General features: G+C 36.5%; 1 protein-coding gene across 1 annotated transcript in view; it reads left to right on the top strand.

Moving 5' to 3' along the window:
- EPG5 (ectopic P-granules autophagy protein 5 homolog) overlaps window positions 1-20,956 on the top strand; it is a 134,981-nt gene that overhangs the window by 32,994 nt on the left and 81,031 nt on the right. The window contains exons 10-20 of the mRNA XM_036746153.1: window positions 172-327; window positions 1,509-1,666; window positions 6,190-6,344; window positions 7,445-7,585; window positions 10,716-10,880; window positions 12,647-12,766; window positions 13,218-13,477; window positions 15,037-15,177; window positions 16,594-16,738; window positions 17,028-17,225; window positions 17,633-17,743. Of these exons, the coding sequence (XP_036602048.1) occupies window positions 172-327; window positions 1,509-1,666; window positions 6,190-6,344; window positions 7,445-7,585; window positions 10,716-10,880; window positions 12,647-12,766; window positions 13,218-13,477; window positions 15,037-15,177; window positions 16,594-16,738; window positions 17,028-17,225; window positions 17,633-17,743 (1,750 nt within the window). The remainder of the gene's footprint in view (window positions 1-171; window positions 328-1,508; window positions 1,667-6,189; window positions 6,345-7,444; window positions 7,586-10,715; window positions 10,881-12,646; window positions 12,767-13,217; window positions 13,478-15,036; window positions 15,178-16,593; window positions 16,739-17,027; window positions 17,226-17,632; window positions 17,744-20,956) is intronic.

Here is a 20,956-nt window from a genome sequence, read left to right as displayed (position 1 = left end):
AAATGTACCAGAAGAATATTATTATTTATCTGTGTAGTGATTGAATGACTCAGTTTGGATTTAGTGTAGTAATTTTTCCCCCCTCTTAATTGCTTTTAACAGGTTGTCTAATAAAATAAACTAACACTGAACCTGTGGATTACAATGGTTTATTATGATTTTCTTTTATAGAATGACACTTTGTTATGTGAGTGACCACTGGGCCCAGTTTGTGAGCCATAACCAAGGCTATGGATTAGGTATGCAGCCCTATTCATTGGAGAAGCTCCAAGTTGAATTTGATGAGCTTTTTCTCAGGGCTGTCCTGCATGTTTTGAAAGCTAAAAGGTATGTGGCCTGCTGGGAGTGGTTGAGAAAAAATAATTATTAATACATTAATTGTTGTATAGAGGTAGCATGGTATGGTGAATAGGCCTTGGGGTCAGATAGATCTGGATTTGAGTCGTGCTTTAATACATAATAGCCATATATAGTGATCTAGGCCTTCCAGCTTTCTAGGTAGCCTTCTGAAAGGTGAGTTGTTTATGTACATTGGTGGAGGGAATTTCCACACAGTGAAATCTCATTGACAAAATCATAGGTCCAATTACCATCTTGCCTTTCAACTTCCCCCAAAAGAAAATTTTATAAAGCATACTCCCCCCAGTTGTATGATCAAGGTCTAGGCGGCACATTTCCAGAACAGTAACAATATCAGTGATGATAGCTAACACTTACACAGTGTGTTAAAATTGGCAGGTGCTTTATTTATGTCGTTTTATTTGCTCCTCACAACCACCTTTGGAGCTAGGTGCTTTATTATCCTCATTTTGTGGATGAGGTTACTGAAGCACAGAGACATTAAGTGATTTGCCTAAGGCCACACATCTAGGAAATGTCTGAGGCAGCATGTTGAACTGAGATATTCCTGACTCCAAGCCCAGCATTCTTTTTATTATTCACTTGGTCATAACTGACTAAGAGCAGTGCTGTAAGGATCCTCACGGTACAGTGTCAGCCCTCAGCAGGGGAGGGGGAGGGTGTAGACTCTGTGTCATACTTCTTTTCACTCTTCAGAATATGTAGTATGCTCATGTCACTATTTGCTCTTTGGTGTGCTGGGTGATTGAATTGTCTCACCAGCTCTTAACCCAGTATCTGTGAACTTAAAAACAAGTTGTGATAATTGTATTTTGGAATAATTGGTTTCCTTTGTAAGCCTATGTATTTTATTTTATGCATTTAAAGACATTCTGAGAAAGAAAGAGTCCGTAATCTTTACTGGACTGCCACAGAAATTTATGGTACAAAAGAGAGTAAGAATCCTTAGCTTAGGACTGTCTTAAAAAGGGATTTAAAAAAAATCTTCATCTAAGGGATGCTTTCTTTAATGCAGAAGGTAGCTTCATCTATGAGTTTGTAAGTAGATGGGTGGTCTTATACTTAGGTGCACAGAAGAATTTTTTGTTGTGCTTCTAAGATCTTTTCTGTGAGATTTGAAACTTTGTACTGTTCTTAAAAAACAATAGGTTGGGCATTTGGCTATTTATGTCAGAGATGCCCTTTGGAACATTATCAGTCCAGATGCTTTGGAAACTCTTTTACCTCATGCACCACACAGAGAATGAAAATTTGGAGGAGCTGTGTTCTACAGTCCAGCCTAATGAGTGCAAGCACCAGCTTCAAGGTAAATATCACCTGACAAGCATTTTTGAAGTGCTTGAAATAGTTTCATCTTTTTGCTGTTAAAATTATTTTATTTTCTGTAGTTACTAAAATCTTTTGACTTTTAGAATAATGGAAAGTATGTGTTGTACTCATATCTCCATGTCTTTACATGGAAAAGCAACTAAAGTTACACTGCCTTTTCGCTTTTTTGCTGTTTCGTTTTGGAAGCCAGCTTGGATATTTGAAGTTTAGATTTGACTAGATCACTTGATAGAGTATTAATAAACAGGCAGTTTGAAAGTATAGGTAAAATTCAGGTACTTTGTGGGATTATCTTGCCAAAAGGATTTTGCTTTTGTAGTGAAATTATTTTAGTCAATAAGTATTTACTTAGGGTTCAGAAATAACTAATTGGGGTTCCCTTTTATTCCTTTATTGTTGACTGTTTGATTTCAGTGGACCTTAAGTAGGTTTCTGCCAGTGTCTGTATATGACAGTTACACCTAAAGTAAGCCATACTTTTAACACCTAGTTCTTCAGTTCCTGTTTATCTCTGACTGCTGATAAGCATCTGGGAAGTCAGATGGGTTGGACAAGATTAGAATTATCTTAGAAATGGATCTTTGTTTTGAAAATAGCATATATCCTTAAAAATATATTTTAAAAAGGTAGTGCTGTGGAGTAAATGAATCTTTATTCCAGAGGATTTCAGAAGCATGCTTTTTAGTGGTACCTTAAAGTACCTTTAGTGGTACTTTTTAAGTGGTACCTTTTAAAGTGGTACTTTATTCAGTTTTTTACTTCAGGACTTGTAAGATCTATAGGTGCCTCTCGAATGTAGAAGGCAGCCTCATCTATAAGTTAGTAAGAAGGTGGATGGTTTTCTAGAATTGCTGTGGCTGAAATATTAATTATCCTGTAGTAAAGCTATCCTGGTTGTGAGCTAGGCTAATGAAGCTAGTCTTAGGATCCAGAGATAGGGTCTGTCACTGGGCACCTACCTGAAGACTTTACAGCTTGTCAAAGATGACATAGACTTTTGGAAACTGAGGTCACCACCATAATGAAGCCATCAGAAGTAGGAAATGAAATGAGGTCCCAGTTGGTGTCACGCCTTAAATAAATAAAAAATATTTATTGAATAAAGATGTTTTGATAAATAAGTATAATTTTCACCCTTTGTTTTTCTCTTTAATTTCTCTTTTTATAACCTGTTTGCTTCATTCTTTTCCCCTATTCTGTTTCCTGTTCTTTTGTCTTCTCTCTTGTGGCTTGGCTAGGCTCCCATTCTATCTTGTCTTGATGTAGGAAGTATTTTGAAATTTGCTACAGTGGAGAGTGTTAAATTGGGTTATTTTCCTCTGAGTCACTTTGTTGAACCTAGTGATACTGCAAAGGATTGCCCAGTTCTGCCCCTTTCTTTGGTGATTGCTTCTCTAGGTGAAATAGTTTTGACTGTCATGGACTGTTATTCCTGTTAGTCCCTGGAATTAGGTCAGTGCACACCTTTTACAAGTGGGTATTTGATTAAGTATCTTTTTATCATTTTGCAGAAGCTTCTGCATTTATTCTTTTATGCCAAATAACTGTTCTAATCTCTGTCAAGTAAGATTGTTCTTGCAGGCAGTACATTAATAAATATTGTCAAAATTTGTCTCTGGCCTGTTTGCAAAAATCATATCATCTGTGGAATGTGGACTATTAAGAGTTTCTCTATTAAATCTTTTACTGTGATGGAAAAGAGTATTAGGTGCAGGAGGCAGATTTGGTTTCCAGTCTCAGATTTATCCCTTATTAGCAATATCACCTGGAAGGCTTCTTAACTGATCTGAACCTCGGTTTGGTTATGTGTAAAAGGAATACTAATAATTATTATAGCTCATATTTATATAGTACTTTAAAGTTTGCGAAGCAAATTTTTAACTGTATTTCATTTGATTCTTGCAACAACATTGCGAAGTAGATGCTGCTACCATACCTCCATTCTACAGATGATGAAACTGAAGTTGAGAGAGGTTTAAGTGATTTCTCTAGGGTCATACAGTTCATGAGTGAGGCAGAACTTCAACTCATCTTTTCCATACTACAAGCACTGGCTAGCTGCTCCTAGGAACCTAGCATTTTTGCAATATCTACCCTATAGAACTGTTGAAGATCAAATGAGGTAATTTATAAAAAGTTATCTATGACCTATACTCTATAAATTGTTAGGTCTCATCATCATCAGCATCCCCATCATCCCCATCACCAGTGTTAATAGACATTGTGGTGGTTTCAGATCTCTCTCTGAAACTCGGTTTCATCATTTGTAAAATAGAAGTAAAAAGGCCTGCTCTGGTTCACAGAATTAAATGACATTTTCTATGTGATAATACTTTTAAAATTCTTCCATAGATGTAAGGGGTGAGGAGAAGAATTGTTTATCTAGACACATTGACATGATAGAATGTACATTTAAGTGATATTCCATTTGGCTTTTGTTAATGTATTACTTTTTCTACTAAAATCTGTGTTCTTTAAAATCAAGTGACTTCAGCTTCTCAAGTGGCATTTCACATTTAATCATGAGACTTAATTAAGCATCATGAGGTCAGAAACTGTATGTAAATTACCTTTACAAACAACTTTTGAGATGCTAGGGAGCTTTTATTTTATGATCTCCATAAACACCCAGCTTAGTAGCTTACTTCTAAAGTGGATGTTGAATGAATTAATTTGTTGGAAAGATGTCTTTTTTTCATATATCTTAACTGGATACCCCTTTAAAAGTTTTTTCAGCATAATACATTCAAATACTGTAATACTATTCCTCAGTTGTCTGTAGTAATTTGGATTACAGAATAGTTATTGAAATTTGTGGTTAATTCCCAAACCACACTTTAGCCTTTAATTTCAGTACTTTAATCTCTTACTAGGACTTCTAATACATAGTAAAATTAACTTGATTTACACTTTTTCCCCCACTGTCCAATATGGCAAAAATGATAGATAATAGCAAAACATTTAAAATCCATTTAAAAACACATAAAATCTGGAAAATTCACAAATTGCATAATCAGGTCATGAGTTAGTTCTGTTTTATTGATCTCAAAACTGGGGGTATTCCTGGTTCCTCTTTAATGAAGAAATAGACATAGGGTCTACATTCTGCCTTAGGGGTGTGCCAAGTCTTTACTTAATGATTCCTTGAAGTGAGAGGGAAGACTGATGTGAAGGAATGCTTGTATCTGGAAAGCCTGTCATCCCAGCCTGGGTGAGCCTCTTGGAGGAGCCATTCCAGTGATATCTTATGCTAATGCTCCCCAGTGCCCTGTAGGCCTCTTGGTCTGTGTCTATAGATGATGGAGAAGAGAAGAGAAGAACAGTACGACTGTAGGACAGAGTCTCTTCCTCATCTCCTCATGCCTCCCCACCCTAGGTGCATCCACACTCTCCAGTGAACTGGCCACTATGCCACTTAAAATTGTTATGTGTCAGCTTATAATGTACAGTCAATCCCATTTCCCTTTTGTTTTCTTTTTAGAGAAGTCTTTTAAAATGTCCTTGATATGTGCCCCTGTTAGTCCTTATGCTAGAATGTTTCTTGGTAAGTTCCATTACAAAGCCATTTTAAGGAGAATTCAGTTGATTTGATTTACAAAGATTATATGAATGTTTTTTAAATTAAAGAATATCAAATGTTTACAAGTGGTAGAATTTAAATGTATTGAACAAAAAAGAAAATCTTTGGCTTGTTTCTATACTAATCTTAAAAGTTCCACCAGAAAGTGAATCCTTTACCCCAGGATATTCTTACATGGTAGTTCAAAGCACTTTTTATTTGTTGTGTTGAATTACTTTCTTTGTATGGATTACAGTGAGAGAAATTTGGCAGAGTGGATAGAGAGCTGGGCTTGGAGTTGGAATATCTAGCTTTAATCCTTTGTCCAACGCATCCCAGCTTACCTCCCCTTTTCCCCCTCAGTGTCCCTGGGAGCTCTCTAAGACCACAAGTTACAGACAAGTTGTTGACCTGCATGCATCCCTAGAGTTTTTGTTTGGGCCACCAAAAAAAAACAAAACAGATGTTCTACAGAGCTGCATATATGTACTGCCCTCTGGTGACAAGATACAGTACTCCCATATATAGGGACCTTTCTCTGAGAAACCAACACCAATAACATATCATATTTTAAGATTCATATTTTCAGTTTTTTAATTGTGCAGTTTTATTTTCTCAGTTTACAAGTAAATTTTTTTTCTTAGCTAGTTTTTTTTATTGCATTCTAGTTTTCTTTTTTGTAAGAAGATATTTTGGGGCTAAAGTTAGACAACTATATTTTGGAATTAAAATGGAGCTTACAAGACCTCCAGTAGAATTTTCCTCAGATTCCGAGGTCCTTTTTACAGCATTAGAATGCCCCTTTAGAATTTTTCAGACTTAATAAGTTCACTGTAATTTTATATTATATTTAGTGGCAAAATGGATAAGCTAATAAAATTAATGTGATATAGTTATCTCTGCCCTTCTCCCCCTTAATTGCTCCTGACCTGAATTTTCAGACCCAGCGCATCTTGTGAGCTTTGAGAATTATATTTCCACCATGAATAGCTCAGAAGAAATTTGCCTTCTTACTACTTTTGCTCAGATGGCTCAGGCAAGAAAGACTAATGTGGATGAAGACTTCATAAAAGTTATTGTGCTGGAGATTTATGAGGTGAGCAAATTTGGGACAGTCAGCCAGAAAAACTCCTTTCTATCCTTTGAGTCCTTTGGGATTCATTTAGTAAAAAATCTGTTTTGTGGCATTGAGCTTCCCAGAGCCACATTTGCTGCTCTGAGCAGTAGTCTAAGCAAGTAGAGCCTGAGTTAGAGAAGGAAGAGCAAACTCTTTGGAGAGGGGGTTTTAGAGGGGTACCCTTTCCACTGCCTACCTAATGTTTTCTCTAGCTTCAGGGACACGAGGGAAAGGAAAGAGAGTTGGTGAGTTTTGTAATGAGATCGTTATTTATAAGGGCAAGGATGCAGGCAGTTTCTTAGAAGCTAAGAGGGAGAAATGGCTCACATTAGTGCCAGGTACGTCCAGCATAGGCTGAGGCATATGTATAAGTACTGGAGAAGCTTTTGCTACTGCTGGAGAGACTGGTGAAGCTTGTGCTGTCTTTGGTACTAAGAGTACTTTTAGTGGTTGTATTCAGGTTTTTTACAAGTCAGAGTTTGGGTAAAAATTGTGCAGTCTGTATTTAGACCAAGACAATAGTTATGTGTTACTTCTCCTTACTAGATTGTACCTTTGAGGGCAAGGAAATGTTAAAGTCCTCTTTATATTCTCCACAGTGCTTAGCATAATGCCTCACAAAGAGAAGATATTTAATAAATGTTTATTGGATTCAGTAATAAGCATTTGCTCCCAGAAATATACTAAAAAGGCATTGGTAGTTTATAATACTGGAGCTAGGCGTCTCATTTTACAAGTGGTAATTCCATTAAAAGATTAGTTTTTATTGGTAAAACTTGTCTTCCTTTTTTCAATTTTAACACATTACTCAGCCCATCTGAAACAATTTTTCTCCTATTTGCAAACTTAGGATGCTTTTGCTTAGTTGAGTATTTGGTAGTATCACGGGGTGAACATGTACATGCTGAGGTCCTCTGAGGATACAGTTTGTATAACTGAATTTTAGTGATCTTTTGGAATAAAGCTGTAAACTGGAGCTTGATGTAGAATAATCTTTCTTTTTCTTGAAAACACTTACACTTTTTAAGTGCGTTTGTTCTAGTGAGTGATGTTAAAAATGCCATCTTCCTTCTTTTTAGGTGTCTTATGTTAACCTTTCCACCAGAGAGACCTTTTCAAAAGTTGGTCGAGAGCTTTTAGGAGCCATTACTGCTGTTCATCCTGCGATCATTTCTGTCCTTTTGGATAGAGTTAAAGAGACCATTGACCAAGTTGGGATGGTAAGGGTATTATTTGAAAACAGATTGAAATTGACTATACCTGCCAAAGACTGAATACTTTCAGGCCCACTGAAGGAAGAATCTTTTTATTTACATTTCTTTGTTCGGAGCTATTTTTTTTCCTCCATACAATTCTGCCTCAATTATATATATACCCTTAGTAAATCAAAGTTGTTTATTTTAATGAGTCTTTTTGAATTTCTCAGGTGTGTTATACCAGGAAGCAGCAATTTTTCTTGAATAGGTTAACAAAAAAAAAGTCAACCAATATTGAACCTTGGATGGAAAGAGACACAAAAAGCAATTAATGATTTGCTAATACTTAACTTGCTTTGGGTCTAAGCCAATTTGATTCATAGCCTTCCCACAATTCTATCATAACCTTGTATGGATCCACGAAAAATTCAATTCTGCTTTTTTTATATTAATCACATGCTTAAAATAGATAAAAAGTTATACAAACTTCATGGATGTTTCTTTTGTAAATTGTAGGCCTATTTAATGTTTATTGAATTTCAGCAATGAATTAGCAGTCATGATTATTTATCTCAGTTTAATACAATGTTAAAATTGACTTCTGATTACCATAGAAGTTGGAGTTTTTAAAGCACTTTGCCTTCTTATAATTATATTTGTGGCCACTTTGTGGCCACCATAACTGATTCAGCTAACCTGTGTCAGTTCATATAGTCTTCCCAAATTTCTTTGAAACTGCCCTTTTCATAATTTCTTGTGGCATGATTTACATTCACATTCCGTAATTTGTTCAACTATTCCTCAATTGATAGGTACCCCCTTAATTTTAACACAAAGTGTTGCTATAAATATATTTAAATATATACATCTTTTCCTTTATATTTGATCTCTCTGGATCTCGGTCTAATAGTTGCATTGCTGGGTCAAAAGATGTGCACAATTAATGACATTTTGGGTTTAAATTCCCGTAGCTTTCCTAAATGGTTGAACTAGTTCATAGCTCTGCCCATGGTGCATCAGTGTGGCTGTTTTCCCTGCACTCCCTCAAACATTTGTTGTATTCTACTTTTGGCATGTTTGTTAATTTGATGGGTATAAGATACCTCAGAGTTGCCTTAATTTACATTTCACTTATTGGTGATTTGTAGCATTTTAGTTTTGTTTGTTGATAGTTTGGGTTTCCTCCTTTGAAAACAACGGTATTCCTATCCTTTGACCCTTTATCTATTGAGGAATGGCTCATGTTCTTAGAAATTTCATTCAGTTCTTTATATATCTTGGAAATGCCCCCTTTTTTTTTAAATGGTCATAGCATACCTTTATTTAACATATGCACTGCACTAAGGCAGCCAAAACAGTGCCAGCAGTCTTTCTTGAGCCCAGTCAAATTACTATCAGTTAAGTTTTTTTTTTAAAATACTTAATCACATTTCTAGGTGGAAGCAGCATTTGGTGCAAAGGATATAAATGAACACAAATCAGTTCTTGGTACTTGTTGATAGGTATGGAATGGAGCTCATAAGTATATCCACATTTGCCTTTCATCGTAAAAAAAAAGTATATATTGTGCTATATATAGTATGTTCCATTCAAAAGCTCACTGTACAGAGGGAATTGAGCTCTGAATTTTACACTACAGCATTAAAAATAAATCTTAAATGAGAGTGCCTCACTCTTTAAACATTTCTTCAGAATCTCTTCAGTAATAGCAAATAAAGTCACCAGTATTCAGTATTTGCATGGTATCTTTTTGAAGTAACTACAGAATATTTTCAAAACCACAAAAGTCATTCTTTCTCCATGCAGATAATAACGGTAAGAAAATTATAGAGTTTGTGTGCATTATTAGTTTCACACAACAGATTTTCCCTCTCCTTCCCCCTTTCCTACACCCTCCCCTTAATCCTCCTACCCACCCACCCCATAATGACACTGTTTTCTGAGAATCTTGCTGCAAAGATTTTTTTTCCCCTTGGTTACCTGTTTCCTTTCTAATTTTAATTGCACTGGTTTTGTTTATGCAAAACCTTTTTAATTTTATTGAATCAAACCTGTCCGTTTTATCTTTTGTGATCCTTTGTAATCCCATGTTTGATCATAAACTTTTTCTCAATCAGTAGGTCTGAAAGGAGATTTGCTTTTGATTTGTTTATTATGTGACTTTTTATACCTGTCATGTACCCATATGAAGCTGGTTTTTGTATATGGTGTGGGTTTAAACCTAATTTCTCCCAGATTTCTTTCCAGTTTACTCTCCCCTGGCATAATCTTTAAGAACCCAGAGACATCTCCACATAGGAATGAGGCACTGGAGTGGAATGTTACTAGAAGAGTATAGATTTATCTTGACTTTAATAAAAGGCATGCTTCTGACAAGTTCTGTAAATTGGAATCATCTTTTAAAAGCGCTTGAGAACTTGTCTATATAAAGGAAATTTGTATTGAATCTTTTTGTGAAGAGACTTACTGCTTCACATTTATTAGTATTGTAAGCCTACACTTTTGAAGTATGGTTTTCTTCGATTGAGAAGTTACTACTTGTTATATAGAAAAGACAATTGATCTGAAAACAAGGTTACAAAATTTGCCTTTTATGTATCAACAATCATGTTTCCAGTTTTGCATTGATAGTTACTATTGTTTTCTATTTCCCTTGTTTTAAAAAACAAAGAAACAAAAACAAGATATTTTTTCTAGCCTAGTTCTGTGTCTCACTCAGGCTGAACATTATAATGGCCACTCATGGGCCTCATCCTACTGCTGGTCACCTAGGAAGCTTTGCTGTGGGTCAGTTTGACTTTCCTTATGAAGGCTGGTGGACTCCTCTTTTCCCCACTCTCTCTGTCCCCCACCTATCAACTCATTGTTGTATTGGTGATTGATTTGCAGTCACCCAATTGACTTTAGCCCTACTGCAGCTTACAGCTCCTGAGTTCAAGCCATATGCCAGCCTTAGCCTTCCAGTATTAGGGATTATATACAATATGATACCATGCCCAAGAAACTGGAAGTTGAAGAGTTAGAAATGAAGAGCTCCAATTTGGAATCTCCCTTACATATTTTTAAATGTCCCTCTTCTTCCCCTCTCCAGTACTACTCATATCTTTATCTTAATTCTTGATCTTAATTATTTTTTTAATCCCCCTTTACTAAGGTTTCCCTATACTTGTTTAAAGAGCTGCCTTTGTATCTGTGGCAACCATCTACCTCTGAAATAGCTGTGATCCGGGATTGGTTACTGAATTACAATTTGTCAGCTGTGAAGAATAAACTGGCCTGTGTTATTCTGGAAGGAGTGAACTGGGGATTTGGTGAACAGGTATGCCTTAAACAGTGTGCTATGGAAATGGCCAATTCTGTGGTTTCAAAGGCATATTTTTTTCTAAAACTGATTTTAGTGATAATAAAATAAGAGGCTATTATATAAATGCTTTTCTTTCTAAGATAAATGAACTTTTTAGCTACTTCAGAATTTAGAATTTTTTTCTTTGTAATGTGAACTTGCTTTTAATTGAAAATAAATTATGCCAAACTGAGAATGTCTTCGTTTATACTTAGACACACTTGCTATTTGATTTATAGACGCATAATGCCCTCTTAGTCTTCCTGTTTTTCTTTCTTCTCTTATCTGACCTGCACAAAGTTACCAAATTATTGTTTTAAAAACACTTTTATCACATCACTCCCCTCCCTGGGCCTCATTTTCTTATCTGTAAAATGATGGTATCAGAATAGATGATCTTGAAAATTACATAATTCTTTGAAATTATATAATTCTGACTAAGAAAAAGACAGTTGACTCATTATATTCATTATTTGTTGGTTGAGTGATTAATCAGTTAGAAAGTATTTATGATTACTTTGTGCCCATCACTGTAATGTTGATGATGGTGGTATGATATTGAAAGGAGGAATGTAGAGATGTATATGCTGTGGTCCCTGCCTTCATGGAACTTATATCTGGTTGGAGCACTGAGAGCAGTGGAGGAGAGCAAATTAAATGCTATGCAGTGAAATTTCCTAGTTTAAGTGCTGTAGGAGTTCAGAGAAAGGAATGATAACAGCTTGAGGTGGTGTAGTTGGAGAAGACATCCCTGAGTGGATGGGACATGACCTGGGTGGGGACGAGGTAGGCCCTGAACTGGGCTTGAAGAATGGTTAAGTCTTGTATAGGAGAAGAGAGAAAGCATCCCAGGGGGAGACGGTGAATAGTAAGCAGCTGCTACCTGATGGTGGACAGAGTGCAGGATAAAGAGTCAGGAAGACCTGAGCTCAAATCTTGCCTTAGATGCATATGCTGTGTGACCCTTACAAATCACTTAACATCTTAGATTCAGTTTCCTTATCTTTAAGCATAAGGGTAGTAACAGCTCTTAATTCACAAGGTTGTGAAGATCAAATGAAATAATATTTTTAAAGTACCTTATAAACCTTAAAGTGCTATGCAAACATTAGTTATTATTTTTAGCCAAGAAAAAAGACATGAAGCTGAGGATGGTGTGTGGTAGGGGATAGTGAGAAGACCATTCTGACTAGATTGTGGGGTATGTGTTGAGGCATAATAAAATTGAGTAGGAGGAAAGATAATTGTGAGACTTTGAAAGCCAGGCAGTAGTGTTTATACTTGGCTACCACAGGCAACTGAGAGTGATTGTGAGTTCTTGAATAGGAGGGTGATGAAGTAATACTGAGAGGTTACTATCAGCTATCCTATGGAATGGGGAGAGATTGGAAGCAAGAAAAACTAACATCACACTTTGTTCTGCTGTTAATGTCACGTCATGTTATACCATATTTATATTATTTGTGCATATTTTATTTGTCTAACTAAGTTATAAGCTACATGAGGACAGAAATCCTGTGATTTATTCTTTGTGTCACCTATAGCACTTCATATAGTGCCTTGTGTGTAATAGGCACTTAGTAAATATTTTTGGAATGATTGGAGGCAAGCTAGAGGGTTATTGTAGTTATTACAGCAAAGGATTACAGATAGCCTGAGGACTGCCCTAGTGCCTATAAAATAGAAGAAAAAGACTTAGAGGAAGACCTCCAGCATATTGTAATTTTTTTCTTCTTTAAAAGGATACACTTCATCTGAATCAGACTGTTCATGCTGAAGTGGCATTAATGATTCTTGAAGCTTACCAGAAATACCTTGCTCAGAAGCCATATGCTGGGTTACTTTCTGAAAGCATAAAACAGGTATTTATTTTTCCTCTGACTACTTATATTGATTGTGTAAAATTTTGCTTTTTGAGGGTGTTGGAAAAATTACATTATATCATGGCATCAAGTTTCATGACAAGTTGATGTTCAGTAATTGAACTCTGGGACTGGACAAGAGACTTTCCTCTGAGTAAAAGCTTTTGTACAAGCATTTCACCATTGGAGAGTTGTGCCTGAACATTGCTCTTTCTAATCCTCATGTGCTTCTTTCTTTTGCTTGGTTTTACCAAGTTTGCATTATGAAGTATTAGACAGGTGGTGTTAGGTAAGCATTATTTTTTTCTTTTGCATAAATAAAGACTGAGTACCAGAAGTGCATTATTCACTTTCTGGCACATGTATATAATTTGTGTCTAATGGGAACTGAAAGGGACTTAGGAGGATTAATTAAGTTTATCGTGATAATGTCTTTTAAAAATTGTTTTAGGTTTCGTATTTGGCCAGTATTGTACGTTATGGAGAGACACCTGAGACCTCATTTAACCAATGGGCTTGGAACTTGATTTTGAGATTAAAGCTTCACAAAAATGATTATGGAATGCAACAGAATTGTCCAACAGTTCCTTTCTCCAGCACTGTGCCGGATATGAATGAATCACCCACATTTCATCCCCTACTGAAGGCTGTGAAAGCAGGCATGCCCATTGGCTGTTATCTAGCCTTATCTATGACAACTGTAGGCCATAGGTATGGAATAATACATCTAATAGTATTTGTTTTCTGAGGTTGAGGTGCCCTACAAAAAATTGCTAAACTCATGCAGACTCAGTATATGTTTGTAAAGTCTCACAGGTTTAAAATGTCACTGAGCAACTACTGGGGGTAAGGAAAGTGATTCAGGCTGCCTAAACGCATGATCTCTGAGAGCAAATTAAGCCTTTCTCATCCTTATGTTCTTCTAGGAACTTGTATATTATAAGTGCTCAGTAATTTTTTAATCATCTGTACTGTAAGCTAATTTATTATTTTGTAATAAGTATAATTGTCAAGCAGACTAGAATATTCATGTCAGCTGGTCAGAAGAGAATTTGGTTTGGGAAGCTGGAATAAAATCACAAAGTTTTGTAAATATAAAATCATAGAAAAGTACATGATCATAAGGAATATTTTCTTCAAGTGATAGTAGTCCTAGTCAATGGGACTTTTTTTTTCTTTTTTTCAAATTCTCATGTTGGCCTCCACATCTGACTTTTGATTTCCAGGTACGGGAAAGAGTCAGAGGATCTAGGTTTGAATCCTGGGTCAGCTGCTTACTACCTGTGTGTCGTTAGATAAATCACTTGCCTTTATGGGCCTTAGTCTCTAAAATGAGAAGACTGGACTGACTTAAGACTCCTTTCAACCCTAAAATGTATGGTCCTGTAATCCTGTGAGTTATTGTGAGAGATAGTTGGGAGTCATTGTAGGTTTTAATGGGAAAGGGGAGTAATCTATTGAGTGCCTTTGGGAAGGCTTCTAATGTGTGCCAGTCTTGTCCAGTACTCTTGATCTTAAGAGTGCCCCCTTTCTGAAACATTTCTTTATTTCCCTATCGTCTGTTTTAAACTTGGAGTTTTATCTTTTTAGCCATGGGTACCCTGAACACAGATGTAGTTTCTTTGTTGTTGCTGTTCAGTCATTTTTCAGTTGTGTCTGACTCTTTGAGATCCCATTTGGGGTTTTCTTGGCAAAGATACTGAAGTAGTTTGCCATTTTCTTCTCCAGCTCATTTTACAAATGCGGAAATTCAGGCAAACAGTTAAATGACTTTCCCAGGGTCACAAGTTAGTGAGTATCTGAGGTCAAATTTGAACTCAGGAATATAAGTATTTCTGACTCCAAACCTAGCGCTCTATCCACCGTGCTATGTAGTTGCCTGATGGTAGTTTCTAGCGGAACATAATAGTTTAGCTGCATTACAGATTTCTAGATGAAAACGTGAGTAAAGAACTACAGTGGCTGAACTCAATGTGTGATTTTTAGGTCACTGATCAAGGCAGGATTGACATGAACTTGCGATATGGCTGATTTTTGTAATGTAAATAGATCAGGTGGCCATCTAGAGAAAGAGATCTACCATAGCCTCTGTCTTTTGTAGGAGATAGTTATCTTTCTGAATCTTATCCAGCTTACTATTTACTGATTGAAAATTCTCAGTATCAACAAAGGACTATGATGATGACCTGAATTGTGTTTAGTGCAATAGCATATCAGAATCTCAACATTTTATGCTTAGAACCGTATTACCTTTTTTTCCCTCCTGGCAGCATCGAGAAATTTTGTGCAGAAGGCATTCCATTGTTGGGGATCCTGGTCCAGTCTAGGCATCTGCGAACAGTGGTTCATGTTCTAGATAAGATTTTGCCCATGTTTTACCCTTGCCAGTATTACCTTTTGAAGAATGAACTGTAAGTATAGCCTGTGCTGTGTGTATTAGTCATTTGTGGCATGGGCATTATATTTTGTTTTCCCCAGCAAACTGTAGGTGATAATGTTTTAGCAATTATTTTTCTTGTGTGAAGTAAAACATGCTGCTTCTTTGGATTAGCATTTAGACTTATAAGCAGTATATCTGCTAAGGGCTCATGTATTGTTTTGATTTTTTCATAATGAGTTTAAAAAAAATAATGTCCTGATTGCCCAAAGCCTGGCACTAGAAAGAACGACTACCAGTTAGAGAGAAGATGCTTCTGGTAGCACTTAGAAAGGAGCTGTCAAGAGTTAGCAATGAGAAACGTAGAGCAAGCATCTTCAGAGTATTTCTTTTTGGGGTGTGTGCTGTTGAATTAACCACTGAGGAACATACAGGGGAAGCAGATTGATGTGACTCTAGTCTAGTGTTGTGGTAAATATGTGAAACATCTATAAAATAATGACAAAGCAACGTATCAGCAAAAGAATACTAATGTGGGGTTCCTAAGTGTAGAAGGCATGCAAAGCAGGGAGAAGAACCAGTTGGAGTGAGAGTGAGTGTGAGATTAGGGGTAGTACCATGTTAGAAGTGGGGCCTTGTACTGTCTAGAGAATGCACAGGGTATGGATTGGTGAAGAATCTGAGGCTGAGGTAGAAAGGAATAGGATATGTTTGAGGGATACCAGGTAATCCAGTATTTTAGCCAGAGCAGTGGGTTGGATGAAAAGCAGTTAAAGATAAGTTTGGATAATAGGTTGGGGACAGGTAAAGGCACAGCTGTGGACGTAAAATAAGAGTACTAGGCATTTTCTGTAGATATTTGTGAATTTTTGCCTATAATGTTTTTCTTCTAAAATTTTCAGGATGATAACAGTCATTTTCTTATTGAACTATTATAGTTTGCGCATTTGGGTCAAAAATTTGTTAGGAGGTAGGATTTCATTTTATGAAAAATAAAAGAATTAGCTATTTTTCAAGCAAGCTCTTTCCGTTCATATTCTGCAAACTCCATACTTTAATGTGTATTAGCTTATGGATGTTCATATTTAGGAAAGGGCTGTTGAAAATTGTGCATTGTGAGCTCCTTTTGAATTTATATTTGAAGGCTTTCTTTAAGAGAAATTGATGTAAGTCCTTAAAGTTTACTTGCATTCTTACATTTGTGAATGATGTTGGGCTATTCTGATTTGTACAAGCCAACCCAAAGGAATTTTGTTTCCAGTTCTTAATTTTTCCCCCCTTCTTGTCCTTTTCTTCTCCATGTGGTTTTATTCTGATTAGATTCTTAAGAGCAAGAATTGATTTAATTCTTTCCCATTTCTTGCTTGTTTACTAGCTATTAATCATTAAAATTTACTTGATTCCTAAAACTTATTTCAATGTCTGCTGTATTTCTCCATTTGATATATAGGTTTTTATCATACCTCCATCTATTTTTGCACTTGGATAGTGGTATACCTCAAGGAATGACCCAGCAAGTTACCCACAAAGTGACCCAGCACTTGACAGGAACCAACTATGGAGAAAATGTGAAACTTCTCAGCAGCATGATCCAGGTCAGGAAATAGATCTAGTTCTTGCCATTGGGCATCATCATCTTGAGACATATGTTTGTCCTCTGGTATAATTCTAAAAATTCTGGTTTAACTACATTTAATATATAGTTTAGCACCATTGTAGTTTAATTGGTACCATGGATATTTGTATACCATGGAGGTATACCAACAGCTGCAGACTTAGAAGTGGAGGTAGGGGATGTTTTGTTGATGCTTTTAAGAATGCTAGGAGATGGGAGGTGGGATAATAGTTATTTCATTTCAGATTGATTGGAACTTTTCTCCACAGGCCCACATTTCTGTAAGCACTAAACCCAATGAAGTGGGGCCTGTTGCTGTTTTAGAATTCTGGGTCCAGGCCCTCATAAGCCAACAGTTTTGGTATCGAGAACAGCCCATTCTTTTCTTGATGGACCATTTATGCAAGGCAGCTTTTCAGTATATGCAAGAGGATTGTGTACAGAAACTACTTTACCAACAGCACAAGGTAAAAACAATTGTAATATTTGTTGTCTATGATTGTTGACTACATTTCAGTCTTGTAGATTATTCAGTAAATAATTCCACCATTCCTCAGGTCTACTTCCTGCTCACCTTCTACTACTAATTGCTCTAATCCATCCATTAGGTTGAAAGAATACAGATTTAGTGTCTGCAGCCCAAATACTTTCTTAACATAAATCCCAGTGCAAGTAAAAAAAAATATGGGAAAAGAAGAACTCATTAAATTTCCCTAGGATCACTTCTTGATACCTTTAAGTCTTAGGACATGTACTTTTTTGTGGTAGCTTTAGAGCCTTATTATCACATAAAGGAGAGATTATTGTTGAAGTTGTTAAAAGTCCTTCCTATTGTCTTCTCAGCTTTTCTCTTTTTGTTTTCCTGACTGGGCAGAATGCTTTAGGTTATCACTGTGACCGGAGCCTGCTCTCTTCCTTAATGAGCTGGATTGTGGCTGGCAATGTGACCCCATCTTTCATTGAGGGAGCTGCTGCTCCCACTCAGGTAGGTTCATAAGGAACTCAAAAGAATTGACCTATCGAACTTATTTGGCACTTCCTTTTAAAATTAAATACCCTTAGAAAAAAGAACTTGACTTTTTACTTCCTCACATATTTTGATAATATCTCAGTTGATGGAATGGGTATGAAAAGATTTTGTGTCTTTCAGAAGGTGTTAAGTAGCAGAGCTAAAGCCTGCCAAGTTCCTGTCTTAAGACCTGAGGTAGTCTTGCTCAGGGATTATATCTAGAATTTGTTAATCCAACTCTGTCTACTTAATAGTCTTTTGTAGCCATTTTTCAGTGCCTTCCCTTTAGAAGATTTTCATGGAAGTCTGAAGTAATTTAAGTGAATTCAGTTCTTCAAGGACTGATTTTAAATCCTGTAGAAGGACAGAGTAATTTTCAGTATTTCCTCTTTGCTAAATAGGGATAGTGATAGGATAAACCAGATCTGTGTTTTCCCAGGCATAGGGAATTCTGGATGAGGAAACAGTGCAGGCCAGCACTTCCTTTGCCACTTACAGTCTTAGAGAGATTCCTAGAATATTGAGGTATTAAGTGATTTGGACATGGTCACACAGCTATATATGTCAGAGGGAACCCAGGCCTTCCTGGCTTCAAGGATAGATCCCTAGTTATTATACCGGGTTGCCTCTTTTGCTGAATTACCAAGCTTATTTCTCATTCTTTATGGAAAGTCATCTCTGAGCAATATAGAGTACTTGAGGGATAATAGATTTATTTCTGGAATGTACCTGTCATTCTCCCTAATTTTTTTTCCCCACCTAGCCTGTGTCCTTTAAGCATATCCCTGTTGTTCTTTTGCCAAAGGTTTGATTCTACATCTGGAGTGCTGTCCATGAGCCACAGAGTTATTGTAACTGGCAGGGTGGCAAAATGGATAGAGTGCTAGGCTTAGATTCAGAATTATTAGATTCAAACCCTTCCCTGAACACTTAATAGCTTTGTGACCCTGGGCAAGTCATTGAATTTCTTATAGCTTTTGTTTTCTCCAGTGTAAGATAAGGACAATATACTACCTGTAATAACTATGGCAAAGGATTATTTGGGGGCTTCAGTGACATGAGAGATGTTAAGCACTTTTAAAACTTTAAAACACTCTGCATTGTCATTGTTAGCATTTATTAAGCATTATTTTTTTAAAATTTATTTAATATATTTAGTTTTCAGCATTGAGTTTCACAAAAGTTTGGAATTACAAATTTTTTCCCCATTTCTACCCTCCCCCCACTGCAAGATGGTGAATATTCCGGTTGCCCCGTTCCCCAGTCAGCCCTCCTATCTGTCACCCCACTCCCTTCCCATCCCCCTTTCCCTTCTTCTCTTGTAGGGCAAGATAAATTTCTATGCCCCATTGCCTGTGTATCTTATTTCCTAGTTGCATGCAAAAACTTTTTTTTTTGTTGTTGTTTTTGAACGTGTTTTTAAAACTTTGAGTTACAAATTCTCTCCCCTCTTCGCTCCCCACCCACCCTCCCTAAGAAGGCAAGCAATTCAACATAGGCCACATGCATATCATTATGTAAAACCCTTCCACAATACTCATGTTGTGAAAGATTAACTATGTTTTGCCCCTTCCTAACCTATCCCCCTTTATTGAATTTTCTCCCTTGACCCTGTCCCTTTTCGAAAGTGTTTGTTTTTGATTACCTCCTCCCCCCATCTGCCCTCCCTTCTGTCATCCCACCTTTTTTATCTTCTTCCTCCTTGTGTCCTGTGGGGTAAGATACCCAATTGAGTGTGTATGGTATTCCCTCCTCAGGTCAAATCCAATGAGAGCAAGATTTACTCATTCCCCCTCACCTGCCCCCTCTTCCCTTCCTACAGAACCACTTTTTCATGCCACTTTTATGCGAGATAATTTACCCCATTCTATCTCTCCCTTTCTCCCTCTCTCAATATATTCCTCTCTTATCCCTTAAATTGATTTTATTTTTTTAGATATCATCCCTTCATATTCAACTCACCCTGTGCCCTTTGTGTGTGTGTGTGTGTGTATATATATATATATATACATATATATATGTACCTACATATATACATACATAGACACACACATATGTATATATATGTATACATACACACACACACACACACACACACATATATATATATATGCATATTCCTTTCAGCTACTATGATATCGAGGTCTCATGAATCATACACATTATCTTTCTATGTAGGAATGTAAACAAAACAGTTCAACTTCAGTAAGTCCCTTATGATTTCTCTTTCTTGCTTACCTTTTCATGCTTCTCTTGATTCTTGTGTTTGAAAGTCAAATTTTCTCCTCAGCTCTGGTCTTTTCACTGAGAAAGCATGAAAGTCCTCTATTTTATTGAAAGTCCATATTTTGCTTTGTAGCATGATACTCAGTTTTGCTGGGTAGGAGATTCTTGGTTTTAATCCTAGCTACATTGACCTCCGGAATATCATATTCCAAGCCCTTCGGTCCCTTAATGTGGAAGCTGCCAGATCCTGTGTTATCCTGATTGTTTTTCTACAATATTCAAATTGTTTCTTTCTGGCTGCTTGCAGTATTTTCTCCTTGACCTGGGAGCTCTGGAATTTGGCGACATTGTTCCTAGGAGTTTTCTTTTTTGGATCTATTTGAGGAGGCGATCTGTGGATTCTTTCAATTTCTGTTTTACCCTCTGGCTCTAGAATATCAGGGCAATTCTCCTTGATAATTTCTTGAAAGATGATATCTAGGCTCTTTTTTTTGATCATGGCTTTCAGGTAGTCCAATAATTTTTAAATTATCTTTACTGGATCTGCTTTCCAGGTCAGTGGTTTTTCCAATGAGATATTTGTCTTCCATTATTTATTCATTTGGTTCTGTTTAATAATATCTTGATTTCTCATCAAGTCAGTAGCTTCCAGTTGCTCCAATGTAATTTTTAAGGTAGTATTTTCTTCATTGGTCTTTTGGACCTCCTTTTCCATTTGGCTAATTCTGCCTTTCAAGGCATTCTTCTCCTCATTGGCTTTTTGGAGCTCTTTTGCCATTTGAGCTAGTGTATTTTTTAAAGTGTTGTTTTCTTCAATATTTTTTTCAGTATTTTTTGGGGTCTCCTTTAGTAAGTCATTGACTTGTTTTTCATGGTTTTCTTGCATCATTCTCATTTCTCGTCCCAAGTTTTCCTCTACTTGTCTAACTTGCTTTTCCAACTCCTTTTTGAGCTCTTCCATGG

Source organism: Trichosurus vulpecula, chromosome 1 (genome assembly GCF_011100635.1).
Source record: "Trichosurus vulpecula isolate mTriVul1 chromosome 1, mTriVul1.pri, whole genome shotgun sequence".
Taxonomy (NCBI): domain Eukaryota; kingdom Metazoa; phylum Chordata; class Mammalia; order Diprotodontia; family Phalangeridae; genus Trichosurus; species Trichosurus vulpecula.
This window is presented reverse-complemented; position numbering and strand designations above follow the sequence as displayed.